This window comes from Melospiza melodia, chromosome 6, assembly GCF_035770615.1.
Source record: "Melospiza melodia melodia isolate bMelMel2 chromosome 6, bMelMel2.pri, whole genome shotgun sequence".
NCBI classification, from domain to species: domain Eukaryota; kingdom Metazoa; phylum Chordata; class Aves; order Passeriformes; family Passerellidae; genus Melospiza; species Melospiza melodia.
The window spans coordinates 23,498,350-23,511,099 of record NC_086199.1 but is presented as its reverse complement, the minus strand read 5'-3'; the positions used below and the strand labels follow the sequence as shown (position 1 = coordinate 23,511,099).

At 49.1% G+C, this 12,750-nt stretch overlaps 1 protein-coding gene across 4 annotated transcripts in view; it reads right to left on the bottom strand.

The window, feature by feature from the left end:
* Window positions 1–12,750, bottom strand: part of LTBP2 (latent transforming growth factor beta binding protein 2) — a 71,743-nt gene that overhangs the window by 46,902 nt on the left and 12,091 nt on the right. For 2 of the 4 annotated variants that reach the window (XM_063160299.1, XM_063160298.1), the window contains exon 3: window positions 10,662–10,902. The exons of the other annotated variants lie outside the window; for them this stretch is intronic. In XM_063160299.1, coding sequence (XP_063016369.1) covers window positions 10,662–10,902 — 241 coding nt within the window. The remainder of the gene's footprint in view (window positions 1–10,661; window positions 10,903–12,750) is intronic. 4 annotated transcript variants of the gene reach the window in all.

Genomic DNA, 12,750 nt, shown 5'->3' with positions numbered 1-12,750 from the left:
TGGGCTGTCAGTCACACAATGGGCTGTCAGTCAGCAATGGGCTGTCAGTCACACAGTGAGCTGTCAGTCAGCAATGGGCTGTCAGTCACACAGTGGGCTGTCAGTCACACAGTGGGCTGTCAGTCACACAATGGGCTGTCAGTCACACCGTGGGCTGTCAGTCACACAATGGGCTGTCAGTCAGCAATGGGCTGTCAGTCACACAGTGGGCTGTCAGTCACACAATGGGCTGTCAGTCACACAGTGGGCTGTCAGTCACACAATGGGCTGTCAGTCAGCAATGGGCTGTCAGTCAGCAATGAGCTGTCAGTCAGCAATGGGCTGTCAGTCAGCAATGAGCTGTCAGTCACACAGTGGGCTGTCAGTCAGCAATGGGCTGTCAGTCACACAGTGGGCTGTCAGTCACACAGTGGGCTGTCAGTCACACAATGATCTGTCAGTCAGCAATGGGCTGTCAGTCAGCAATGATCTGTCAGTCACACAATGGGCTGTCAGTCAGCAATGGGCTGTCAGTCACACAGTGGGCTGTCAGTCAGCAATGGGCTGTCAGTCAGCAATGAGATGTCAGTCACACAGTGGGCTGTCAGTCAGCAATGGGCTGTCAGTCACACAGTGGGCTGTCAGTCACACAGAGGGCTGTCAGTCAGCAATGGGCTGTCAGTCACACAGTGGGCTGTCAGTCAGCAATGGGCTGTCAGTCACACAAAGGGCTGTCAGTCACACAGTGGGCTGTCAGTCACACAATGGGCTGTCAGTCACACCGTGGGCTGTCAGTCACACAATGGGCTGTCAGTCAGCAATGGGCTGTCAGTCACACAGTGGGCTGTCAGTCACACAATGGGCTGTCAGTCAGCAATGGGCTGTCAGTCAGCAATGAGCTGTCAGTCACACAGTGGACTGTCAGTCAGCAATGGGCTGTCAGTCACACAGTGGGCTGTCAGTCACACAGTGGGCTGTCAGTCACACAGAGGGCTGTCAGTCACACAATGGGCTGTCAGTCACACAGTGGGCTGTCAGTCACACAGTGGGCTGTCAGTCACACAATGGGCTGTCAGTCACACAGTGGGCTGTCAGTCACACAATGATCTGTCAGTCAGCAATGGGCTGTCAGTCACACAGTGGGCTGTCAGTCACACAGTGGGCTGTCAGTCAGCAAAGGGCTGTCAGTCAGCAATGGGCTGTCAGTCACACAGTGGGCTGTCAGTCACACAGTGGGCTGTCAGTCACACAGTTGGCTGTCAGTCAGCAATGGGCTGTCAGTCACACAGTGGGCTGTCAGTCACACAATGAGCTGTCAGTCACACACTGTGACCACCCCACCGATGTTCAACCCCCCACCAACCACAGCAATGCCTCCTCTGCCCCTCTCCTGCTCCCCACACTCCCCAGTACAGGGTCCTACCCGGCAGGGAAGGATCTGTGCTTAGGGCAGTGGCATACAAGAGGAGAGGACAACACATCAACCTGTGCTTGTACACACAGAGCACAGATCTCCATCTCAAAGGGCCCTCTGTTTCCACAAGACACAACAGCTGCAAGCTGAGGGCCTGGCTGCCATCTAATGAAACCTGCTGCAGAGGCATCAGGCAGAGAAAAGCTCAACACTGGCTGCAGGGAGGTCACTCATCTCCCCCATAACACAGTGAGAAAACAAGCACATTTGAGTTTCATTTCCATCTTGTTGACTAGCAACACCCACCCCCTTCACTAGGCTGCCAGCTTCAAAGCCCTGAGAAAACACTTTAGCCTATTCATCCTCGCACCCACATGCACCCCTGGGAGTGGGGGGAGCCAGCTGCCTGCCCACTGCTTTACACAGGAGACAGAGAGGGCTAGAAATGCCTCTCTCATCCCAGGCATGTGAGGGGGGTGAGGAGTTTGTGGATGAACACACACACACAGCGTGAGAGCAACAACGTGAAGAGATGTGTGTAGTGCTCTCATCTGAAGAAGTGAAGGCTTTTCATCTACAGCAGGTGGTCTCCCACTCATCCTGGGAACACTGTAGATCTAAGACATATTTTAAGCTAAAATCATGGTTAAACACCCAGCAGGATGTCCTGGCCTTTGGATCTATTACCTCAGTGTTGTTAGGTCTTCTCACATTGCTCCATCCCCAGCCACACACAGGATTCCTGCACCTGCAGCACTCAATCCATGAGAGCTGAGCTGGGATGTAACCTTTGCTATCCACTCTTGAAGTCTCATTCCAGATGAGGATCAGGGAATGAGCACCCCAGTGATTTTTAATCTGTACTGTTCTGCACCGGCTCCATCCCTCCATGTGCTCACTAGCCAAATGCCTAGTGGGTGTCTGGGAACCAGGAACACTCCTGGCCATGTCAGCATGATGCCTGATGGCAAAGCCAGTGACTTCAGGAGTACCATGACCATCAGTCTGCTCTAGACCTCTCTCACATAGCCCTCAGCACCCACACCAAGGACTACAAGGCAGGAACAGGTTTCCCAGACTCCTCATTGAGAAGGGATATGGAGCCCTGCACCTGCTTTGGCAGTGCCTGGACTCCAGTTCAGCAACAACAGAGCTCCAAAGTCATGGAGAAGGCAAAGCTCCAGTGTCATTATCAACCTGTCATTACATCCCTGGAATAGTTTGGCACATTGCTTTTTAGAAAGCCATACCATTGAAATATTATCATGGCCACCCTGCCAAGGCTACAGGCAACTTAATACACTCTGCCCCATCCTGATAGCCTCAGCCTCCAAGTATGTTCCTCATCCTCCAAGGCCAACCCTTGGCTCAGTTTTGCAGATGTGGGTCTGTTAACCATTCCGCTCAGCTCCCTCCCTCCCTCAGAATTCTTTCCAATTTGTCAAGATCTTTTCTGGCAATAAAGAATACCTTGACAGGAGCCCACGGTGTACAGGGAAAAAAACTCATCTGACTTGGGTCCTAAGCACCGTCAGTCTCTGGTATGCACCACATGAATTACCCTCCATTGACTAATTTGCTTTTCACTTCTACCCTGAAAAATCCTAGCCTTTGCTTCCAGATTTCTTCCTTGCATAGAGGATATTTTTCCTTCAGCAGCAATAGATAGATAAGATTTTTCCAGCCTGAATGTCTTCTTAATTCCTGTCTAGATGTTTAGTTTCTGCCTAAATGAGAGCTTTCACACAGGTGGAAAAAAAATGAGGTGGTGTGGAGAGCAAGGTACCAATCCCACCAAGCACCAAGAACTCAGGGCAGCATTTCTCAGGATGCTTCTGAAGAAAGGAAAAGAGAACAAGTAAATTTTATATGAAGACTTTTAGATCTTCATTTCAACCACGTCTTGTATCAAATCAACTTCAATTAATCCCTTTTTTCCTGCTAGCACTGGTGATTTATGTGAAACATTCTCAACTAAAGAGAGCAGCTTTGATTTTAGTGAAGTACCAGTTTAAACCAAAAAAGGCAACACACAGTCAGGTATGAGAAACTGCAGCAATCCACAGGCACAAGGGAGCTGAAAGCAAGATAGATGGCAATCCAAATTCAGGCATTAGGAAAGCTCTTCCCAGTATTTGATCATGTGGCCTTAGTGCTCTTCTAACAACTTTCTTTTTTATACAACTGCTATATAAATTGTATTGTCATAAATGTCCTAAATGATATATGTATAGTATATAAAATAGGCTATAAACTGGATTTTCTGTACTACCTTACCTACCACATGTACAATGTATTTGCCCTGCACCCTGCTCTCTTGCATGGAGTCTCAGATTGAGCTGACAGTAGCAGCACTCTCAGTTAGAAGGAAAAGTGCATTTGAACTGCCTAAAGGCTGCATTAAGCTACATGAATGGCTCCCAAGGAGGTGCAGAAAAAACAGGTCTAATGTAAAGACCATATTTGGAGTTTTGAAAAGGGGCCTGAAAGCCAGCTATTCTCCTTCTGCTCTGAAGGGTATGCAACCCCCTAGAAAGTAAATACATAAAACATATAAACCAGAAGGGTGCTGACAACTTTAAAACACTAGAAAATAAAGCAACTGAATCTGATGCCAGATTAGAGAAGGTATATCATGTAATTTAAAAATAGGAGGGTTTTTTTTTAATATAAGAAAAATGGCATTTACACTCCTCTTGAGTAGCTTGAGTTTTTCCTTTAGGCTTCTCATCCAGCTTGCCAAGGACTTTTGACTATGTCAAAGCAGGAAAGGGGCCTAGATGTGGAGCTTATGGAGATCCCATTGTCCTGAGTGACATATTTTCCTTTTCACATATTCTCACCCGGAGTGGCACTGGCTTTTTAGTTCCAATTTTTTAACAATGTCTCAGATATCTACTCAAAGCTGGCTTTGGATCAAGGAATGTAAATGTTTGGCTACCTTGTAAAAACCATACTGCCAAAGGGAAGCACCTTAGAAAGCTGCAGTTAGGGCTTATCTGCACTGAGAAAATATGCCATTCGAGTGACAAGCACAGACACTGTAGTGGCACAAGGCTGGCACCGGTGTTCTACCCCGGGAATTCAACATTGTGTACTGTGGATCTCCTGGGCTGGTCCCAAACCAAATGAAGTGGGAAAGCTGCCACAGCCTATGCCACAGGAATGCACTTAAACAGGGGGATGCTTCTCATCAAGGTCTGGCTTTTTTTTTCTCTGATATTTGGATATTAATAAATTGCAACACTCATAAATGTGGACTGAGTGACAATCATAAGTGAGCAGAAGAGCAAAGATGCATTCAATAAGTATGTAGCTAGTACAGACCTCCTGCTAGTGCTAGACATATGGTGCATAAACAGTCCTGGACACTGGTCAGCAACCCAAGTAAGGCAGTAAGCAGTAAGTTCCCCTTTTTCTCATGAATGTGGAAAGTTCAAAGCTGGCAAGACAGGAGGCTCCAGATCCTGCTTTAACAATTAAGACAAATCTGCCTCTGTTTGGAGCAGCATCTTTAAAAAGCAAGTGACCTTGCAGTGAACTTTTTGTTCTATCTGCTAGTCCTCAATGACAACAAGCTCATCAAGCTGATTTTGCCGAGCCACAGTTCTCAATGTCGTGGTTTAAGTGGTGACCCCAGGGCAGACAGCTTTGTATCCATCTATGGGCTCCACTCCCCTTTGCAAAGGATCATGCTTGACATTTGACTACCACCAGGACAGGATTTTCAAATGAAAGAGAACAATTTTCAAATGGGGAGAAATACACTTTCTCCATCCAGCAACCTCTGCCACCCACCCAAGATCCTCCCATCTGTTTGCTCCCTGCTGTTCTAATCCTTTGCTTCCAGGAGAGAGAACAGAGATTTTGGCAGAGCCTGCCTGCTGGCATGAGGTTCCCAGTGTTCCCAGGCCAGGAGCGTTTGCCACAGCTCCTCAAGGGCTGCATACAGCACTTCCTTTCATCAGGAAGGGAGGAGGTGTCTCCTCCAGGGTGCTGCAGAGAGTCTGGGATCAGAAATCAGTGGGCCAGGCATGTTGCAACTCAGCCTTCTTCCTTTTCCACCCTGAAAACACCAGGCAACTCCCAACAACTGCCTTGCCTAAACAGAACCCTCTCCGAGCAGGAAGCTCCCTGCCCTCAAGAGCTTAGCTGCATTAAGCTGTCTGCACAGTGTCTCAGCACCTGACACCATAGCTACGTCCTTTTCCCTTGCCTGCATCACTGGGGGAATGCTTTGCAGGTCCCAGCTATCTCTGCTTCTCTACCCAGAGGAAGGATGCCTTGCTTTGCAAGCAGCCATCACCCAGCACACACCTCCCATCCAGGCAGCACAGCTCCCTTGCACACATGCTGGCTACAGATTTATATATCCCTGGCAGAAGGGACCTTCTCAGGGGGCAGCAACAGGACCCTCCACACACCCTGCCAGAGTCAAAGGCATCTGGTCAGCCATCCTGAGGGTAAGGGGCAAGGGAACAAACCCTTTCCACTCCCTGCTAAATAAACATGAATTCTGCTGATACTCCAGCCTTAGGAAAACAAAGCTGTTTCCATTTAGCTCAGCTTCTGGGCTGAGGTGCAACTCCACCCGCACAATCATCCATCGGGGCTTTGCTTCTCCAGGCAGAGATTCAGGCTGAGATCAAGAAGAGGGAGGGTTTGCAGCTAGTCCATGCTGGGAGGGCCTCTAACACCCCCAGGATTTTGCTCTCCAGAGCACTTGCTGTTCCACCCAGCACAGAATGGGGCCCTCTCAGCTTCTGCAGCAGCTAACAAGTCTCCACAGGCTCTCTTGGACACATGACTCCAAATCTGCACTGAGCCACAGACTGCTGAAGGGACTTGGGAAGTGGTACTCACTGCTTAGCCTATATTTCCAGGGATGACAGCTGGAGCATCACCAGCTCTGGACTCAGAGCTGCCTTTCTCCTAGCCTTGTCCTTCCCTGGGCAAGGGTTGAGCTCAAGTAAGACTGAATACATCTTCTTCTTCTTTAGTCCCAGGAGGAAGAGAGAATGCACACCATAGAGGCCAGCCCAGGATGGAGTGGTTCTTGCCCAGTAGCTCTCCAGACAGAAACACTGAGGGCTACAAGTAACTCTGCAGCACTGATGCCTGTGCTCAGCACAACATTCAAGCTGACCTTCAATCCACATTTTTCCAAGACTGCCAGCACACCCAGAAAAGGATCTATGACAGCTGCAGTGGGAATGCCCACAGGTCCATTCACTAGCCCTCACATCTGGCAGGTGAAAGTGCCAACCAAGCAGTACAACCAGAGGCATACGACTGGTACAGCCCTGCTGCTCAAGGAGCTGCTGCTTCTCACCAAGGGTGAGGAGGTACCTGAGGGTAGAGGACTGACAGTAACATCTCTGCTGTCCCAGCTGTGCTTCCTGGGCTCTCCTGGCAGGGAAGCCACAGAAGGCTACTGTGGTTCTGCAGCAGAACCAGAAGCATGTGCATACCAGAAGCAGAACCATGAAAACAGGCAGCTGTCTGGTCATGCTCTTCACCAACACTTTATAGGCTCCTACAGACTCCCAAAAATTTCCTACCTCCAGACCAAGTTAGTCCCCACAATGAAGGAGCAGTCATGGTAAGCAGCAAGTCCAACTAGATGAGGACAAGAAATAATTTTAAAGCAGTCCCATCACTCAGGTAAGTGGGGAATATTTTGGTCCAGGCAGTTCCTAACTAATTCAGCTGGCTATTCTCTTAACTCTCTCTCTGAAGACTCACTTCAAAACACATTGAAACCAATAGCAACCCAATTACTTCTTAGAGACCAGGTCTCTGTGGTGGATTCATGGGTTTTGTTGCATGTTTATAGGGAATCTAATATAGTACTGTTCTAGTGTATAGCTTCAGAGCTTCTGATACTTAGCTCTGTACAAGCAAACACAAATAAAGGCAATATAGATGCAAATAAACAAAAAGAGAATGCAAATTCACTCATGTGAGGATTGATTTCCTGTCTTGAAATAGCAAGACAAGGCTAAGATGTCTATAAGCTCCTACTCTTGTGCAACTCCTGCTTGTAAGCAATGCAAATGTCCAGGGAGGCTGGGGACTGGGTATTTGTCCTGGAACTCAGAGTCTTCTCACAACACTGACCTAGAATCACCAGTGTCCTCCATCCACAGAACCATTCAAGAACTTCTTCTACCTCTTCCTTATTGACAAATCAGATGAGTAAGCCAGCTCCTGTGAAATCATGCCAGGCTGACTAGAAAAAATCAGTGTCCACCAGCACAATCCCCCCCTATCCTGGAGCAGACCACGGACCTGACAACCCAAGCTGTTCCTCTCACACTTTACAGTGAACTGAACTCCACTGAATGCAGCTCTGAGTTTGCAGTGCCTAAAAGCCAATCCTCACACCTGCAAACATGAACAACCTCTACCTAGCTCTAAGACAAACTTCTTGCTTTTGCTGCTACAAAACTGTATGAAGAGAGCTTCATGCAAAAGCACAGAATGTACTTCGGTGGAAAGAGATGATGTTGTCACTGCAAGTTCAGACGAGTCTAAGAGTGTGGTTTCATGATACAAATAACCAACCTAGAGAAGTGACTTCCCCACCCCTCCTTTCCTCCCCTTCACTGCTAGACTTGCAGTTCTGTCCAATTCTTTTGGTCTCATGATCTTCCAATAAGCCAATTTAGTCCACTGAAGTGGCAGAAAATTATCTTTGATTTTGCTGCATTCATTTTTTTGCTGGTTTACTGAACTGAGCCAACTCACCCAGAGACCAGGTGGGGACCAACAAGTGAAGCAATGGGAGGGCATGGCCAAGACCATGCCTTTGGCTGCAGATGCTCACTCTTACAGTAGGCTCTGCAGCTAGCCCAGAAGTTGGCATGCTGAAAGGGACACGCAAAAACTTTTGGGAAACTACTCTTCTAACAGCAACAAGGCTTTTAAGTTATGCAGTACTACACCATGTTGTAAGTTCCACAGACCACAGAAAAAATCCAAGTGACTGAGTTGTATAGAAGAGCACCTAGGGGCTGAAGAGAGGCATTTCAATGCAGACCAGTGGCAGGGTGCAGGCAGCCTTCCACCTGCCTGCAGAGCAGGGCTGGCAAACATTGCCTGGGCAGCACAGCACTCAGAGGGGGTGACAACTCCCTCTTGGAGAGACACACAGCAGCCTCAGTGAATCCTTCAGGATTCTCCAGAAGGCAGTCAGTGGTGGACATGTCCTGGTGTCCTACCTGTGGCCATTGCAAAGGGCAATAGTCAAATTCTCTTGCTGAACATGGGATGAAGGTGACATCCTATGGCCTTCATGGACAGAGAAGGAGGAATAGCAGAGCACGGTCCTTAATGGAGTCCTGTTTCCTTGGGATAGTGCCAGGGGATTTAAGGTACGTTGGGCAGCTGGGCATTCAGCAATCCCAGCTCAGTGATCACTAGCTGCTATGTCTGACTGACTGGGCCAGAATGCTCTGCCAGTGCCTGCACAGCGCTCCGTCCTCTGTGCGGAGCCTGAGGTCATGTTCCCTACAGGGAAAGCCTTCAACAGGTGCTGTATCTCCAAGGACACTGCTCTCCCTCCCCTCCAGCCCCTCCTCACAGAGTGGTAGCACAGAGGGGTAGGAGGAGGTCATCACCACAGGGAAACTCAGCAGCAATGCCCAGGGTTACAGGCACGTGAGAGGGCTGTGTGCTCACGTGGGCAGCAAGCCTCTCTTAGAGCAGCAATGACAGGGGCTTGGTCACCTCTCCCTGCCAGCATCACCTCTGCCTTTGCTCAGTTTGGTTTCTATCAGATAGTCTTCCATTTGGGCACAAGTCAGCTTCACTGAACTACTCGGTGCCAGTAAAATCTTAGCCAGTCATTTGAGCCTCTCCAAAACTGTTGACAGCCAAGGGTCTAGAATTGTCTCCAGCCCATGCATTGCCTCTGTTTCAAAAGAGACAGAAAGGCAGTAGCTACTGTAGGAGCAATGGGCATGTCGGAAACCACCTGCAGGAAAATAGAAAAGCAAAGGCCAAATTGCCCTCTCCTCAGGCAGCTCAAAGTGATGTTGACAGAGAAAGCCAAAAGTTCAGAGAAGATGAAGGAAAAACTGAAGTTACATCCCAGTTAAACACCTGTAATTTGCTGTAATGACTTCCTGATTGTGACAGAGGAGCTCCTCCTGGAAGCCATGAGAAAATTCTCTGCTTTAGTGGCTACCAACAAAACCAGTCTTTCTGGCCCAGCAATTGACTGAACAGCTCCAAGAAACACAGGGGCCTTTAGGGGTGATGCAGTCTAACAATTTGCTCCCACATTCATGGACTGTTATAGAGAAGTGGAGATGGTCTAAAAAAGCCCAAACAAGTAATATGTGTGGGTTATTGTAGCAGGCACTACTCTCAGTGCTCCATCCCCAAAAAGCTGCTGGCACAGTAGTAGTGTTTATTAGGGAGAGACACCTCTCCCATCTTTACTGCCTCATTCAGTAAAAACAGCTCCACCTCCAGCAGGGTGTCACAAAACACAAAGTTTTGTGAAGCAGTGGTAGCTCAGGTACAGGAGCATCTCAGCACTGATCTGAGGCAGGTGCATTGAAGCCCTAGGTCCTTCCTCTCAGAAAAGACCAGACGATGCCACAGTTGTCATTCTGAGCTTAACACACTCCTCACACTCCCCCCTGCATGGACCTCTGAGCTCCAGCAGCTCCACCTTTGCTTCTGTACCCAATATGCAGGCATCTGCCTGAGTGCCAAAATGACCCAAACCAAAGCAAAATTACTCAGAAATACAGAACAAATGGTTCAATAATTGCTAGAGTCTGCCAGGAGACATCTGTGAGTGTCATTGTTTTGCTAATACCAGCACTTACAAGCACACCTCAGGTGTTCTCTTCTGTCGGTACTACCTGGATATATTGCTCTAAACATACCCTCTTGGGAAAGAGATTTACCCACCACTCGTCTGTCCACCCTGCTGCTACCATGAAGGCTATTCACCAGCAGGACAAGGGCAAACTGATGACCTTCACAGTTCTCCTCCCTCATGGGATCATCATTAGCCCATCACATTCCTGTGTAGCCAGGGGACTGTGACAAAGTGCTGGAAACAAACTGAGTCCCTTGGAGGGACAGCAGGACCTGACCCCCTTATGTCAGCTACTACAGCCTATGGAGGAGTGCTCATCAAGAGCCAGGTTGCCTGGTCTCATGAAGCAGAGGCCGTGGCCCAGCTGACCAAGGTGTTATCTGCCTGAGGGATGGGCACAGCCTGATGCCAGGACTCAGTTTGACTTACACAGCTGGGACGTGCCGTGGGATGGGCGCCTGAGCCCCGTGCTGGGAGGCATCCCGCCCCACTGTGCTGGTCCTCCTCCGGAGGGAGCCTGCGGGGGGCTGGAAGGCAGCAGCACCAGGCGGGTGGTACTCCTGCTCAGGAACAACTTCTTCACAGCGGGAGCCCTGGAAGCCTGAGCGGCAGGTACAGACCTGGGGGCGGCTGCAGGAGCCCTTGTTCTGGCACGGCGGGTCGCAGACAGCTGAGGAGACACAGAAAGGCAGTTAGTGCACACAGGACTTGAGCCCCATGGTGGTGACACCCAGCTGGGGCAGCACAACTGGAACAGTCCCATCTCATCTCTACAGGCAGGTGACCCTCACAGCTTTGGTGTTACAGTGCTGTCAGCCCCTAACACAAGGTCACCTCTGTTCTCCACACTGGTCTCTGCAGAGCTCTTCTCCAGCAAGGCTCATTTCAGAAAGTTCAGAAATGAGCAGCATGGCCTGCAGAGAGCACATGGCTGCCAGCATTGCCCAGAGTGCTCTGGACAGGAATAGGTTCCTAATTCACAAAGCAAGGGATTGCACGTTACCTTTAGTCAGTTTTGGGGTCTGATTTGCACAGTGCCCCTGGCCTGTCCCCTTCAGTGCTCTCCAGCTTTCCTTCCACGGCTGATTTTGGAGTCACTCAAATTCCTCCACTGCTACGGGGACTTACAGTTCATTAACCTTATGCCTAAATCAACCTCTGAGCCTGTGTGTTCCTAATTACAGCACATCAGCTTCAGTTTGTGCCCCGGGAGGAAAGTGCTATTAATTATTCACAGGACCCTAACACTTCCCAAGTCAACAGATGCCAAATTGGGTTTATGACCCAGGCAGCGGCAGCCAGGAATCCACAGATTGCTCCAGTAGGACTGGGCTCATTGTTCTGTGCAAGGGTAATTGAAAAGGCACTGGAAAACAGTGTTGTCCTTCAAAGAAAGAAGGTGCCAGCTGGTCAAAGGATAATAAAACCCTGTTGGACAGCACAAGGTGGACACCAACCTCCAGTCACATGGAAACCCTGTGAATGGGTTTCAACCCATGAAGCCACTGCTTCTGCTGAAATCCCCTCTCCCAGGACTGCCCTAGGGAGACTGCAGGGGCATCTGACCACCTTTACACACAGCTGCAGGGCTTTCAAGAGCATGTCCCTCCCCTTCTGGCTGCGCTCTCCACTCCTGTGAGATACAAGCATGCCTGTAAGAAACACTGCTTCTGGACAACATACAGACAGCTCATTCCTCGTGTGCCATCCACACATCATCCTGCTGTCATCAAGTGAGAGAAGTCCTTATGCAGACACTTGAATTCTTTTCACTGCAGCATAGCCCCCACAACCCTTCCCTCATCCCAAAACTAGCCTGCTATCAACTTTTCCTAACTAGATCAAGGATATGCTCACTGGAATGCTTCATGTGACATTTATTACCATGTTAACACTCAGGAAGAGAGGGAGATCTCAAGGAAAAGGAGACCCCAAGTCACGTAAGGCTGTATAGGTTAAAGCCAGAGGTTTTGATGAAATCTCCCAGTAAAATAAATCAGCCAACACTGCAGTCCCTGGAACAGGGACAAGGTCCTAGTCAGGCAGGAATTAAGCGTCTCTGGGAAGTCTGGCACTCCAGAAGTTGATGTAATTTATAATACAAAACTCAGCTGTGATTTAAATAGGCTGCCAGTCCCTACTGTTATCTCCCAATAAATGCCTGGTTTTTAACAAAGGCCACCAGCCCAGGAAGCCTGCCATTGAAAACAACCACTTCACATGCTGAAATACTGCAGAGCCACGATGCTGGGACCTGGAACCACAGCAGTTCTCACAACCTCTCCCACCAACAGAGTCACCTTCAACTGTACCCTTCAGCAGGAAAGTGCTGATAAGTGACCAGGCACTCTAAAAAGCCCCTAAGGCAGTTTACATAGAGAAGAGGAAGGAGGGAATGAGATTAGTCTTCTGGTCTCTTCAAGAAGGATGAATGGGGAGCTGCCCTAGCTGAAATATTTCAGTTCTAGGATTAATCCCCTTCCTAGTTGCCTTTACAGACTCGGGGGAAACTTGAAAG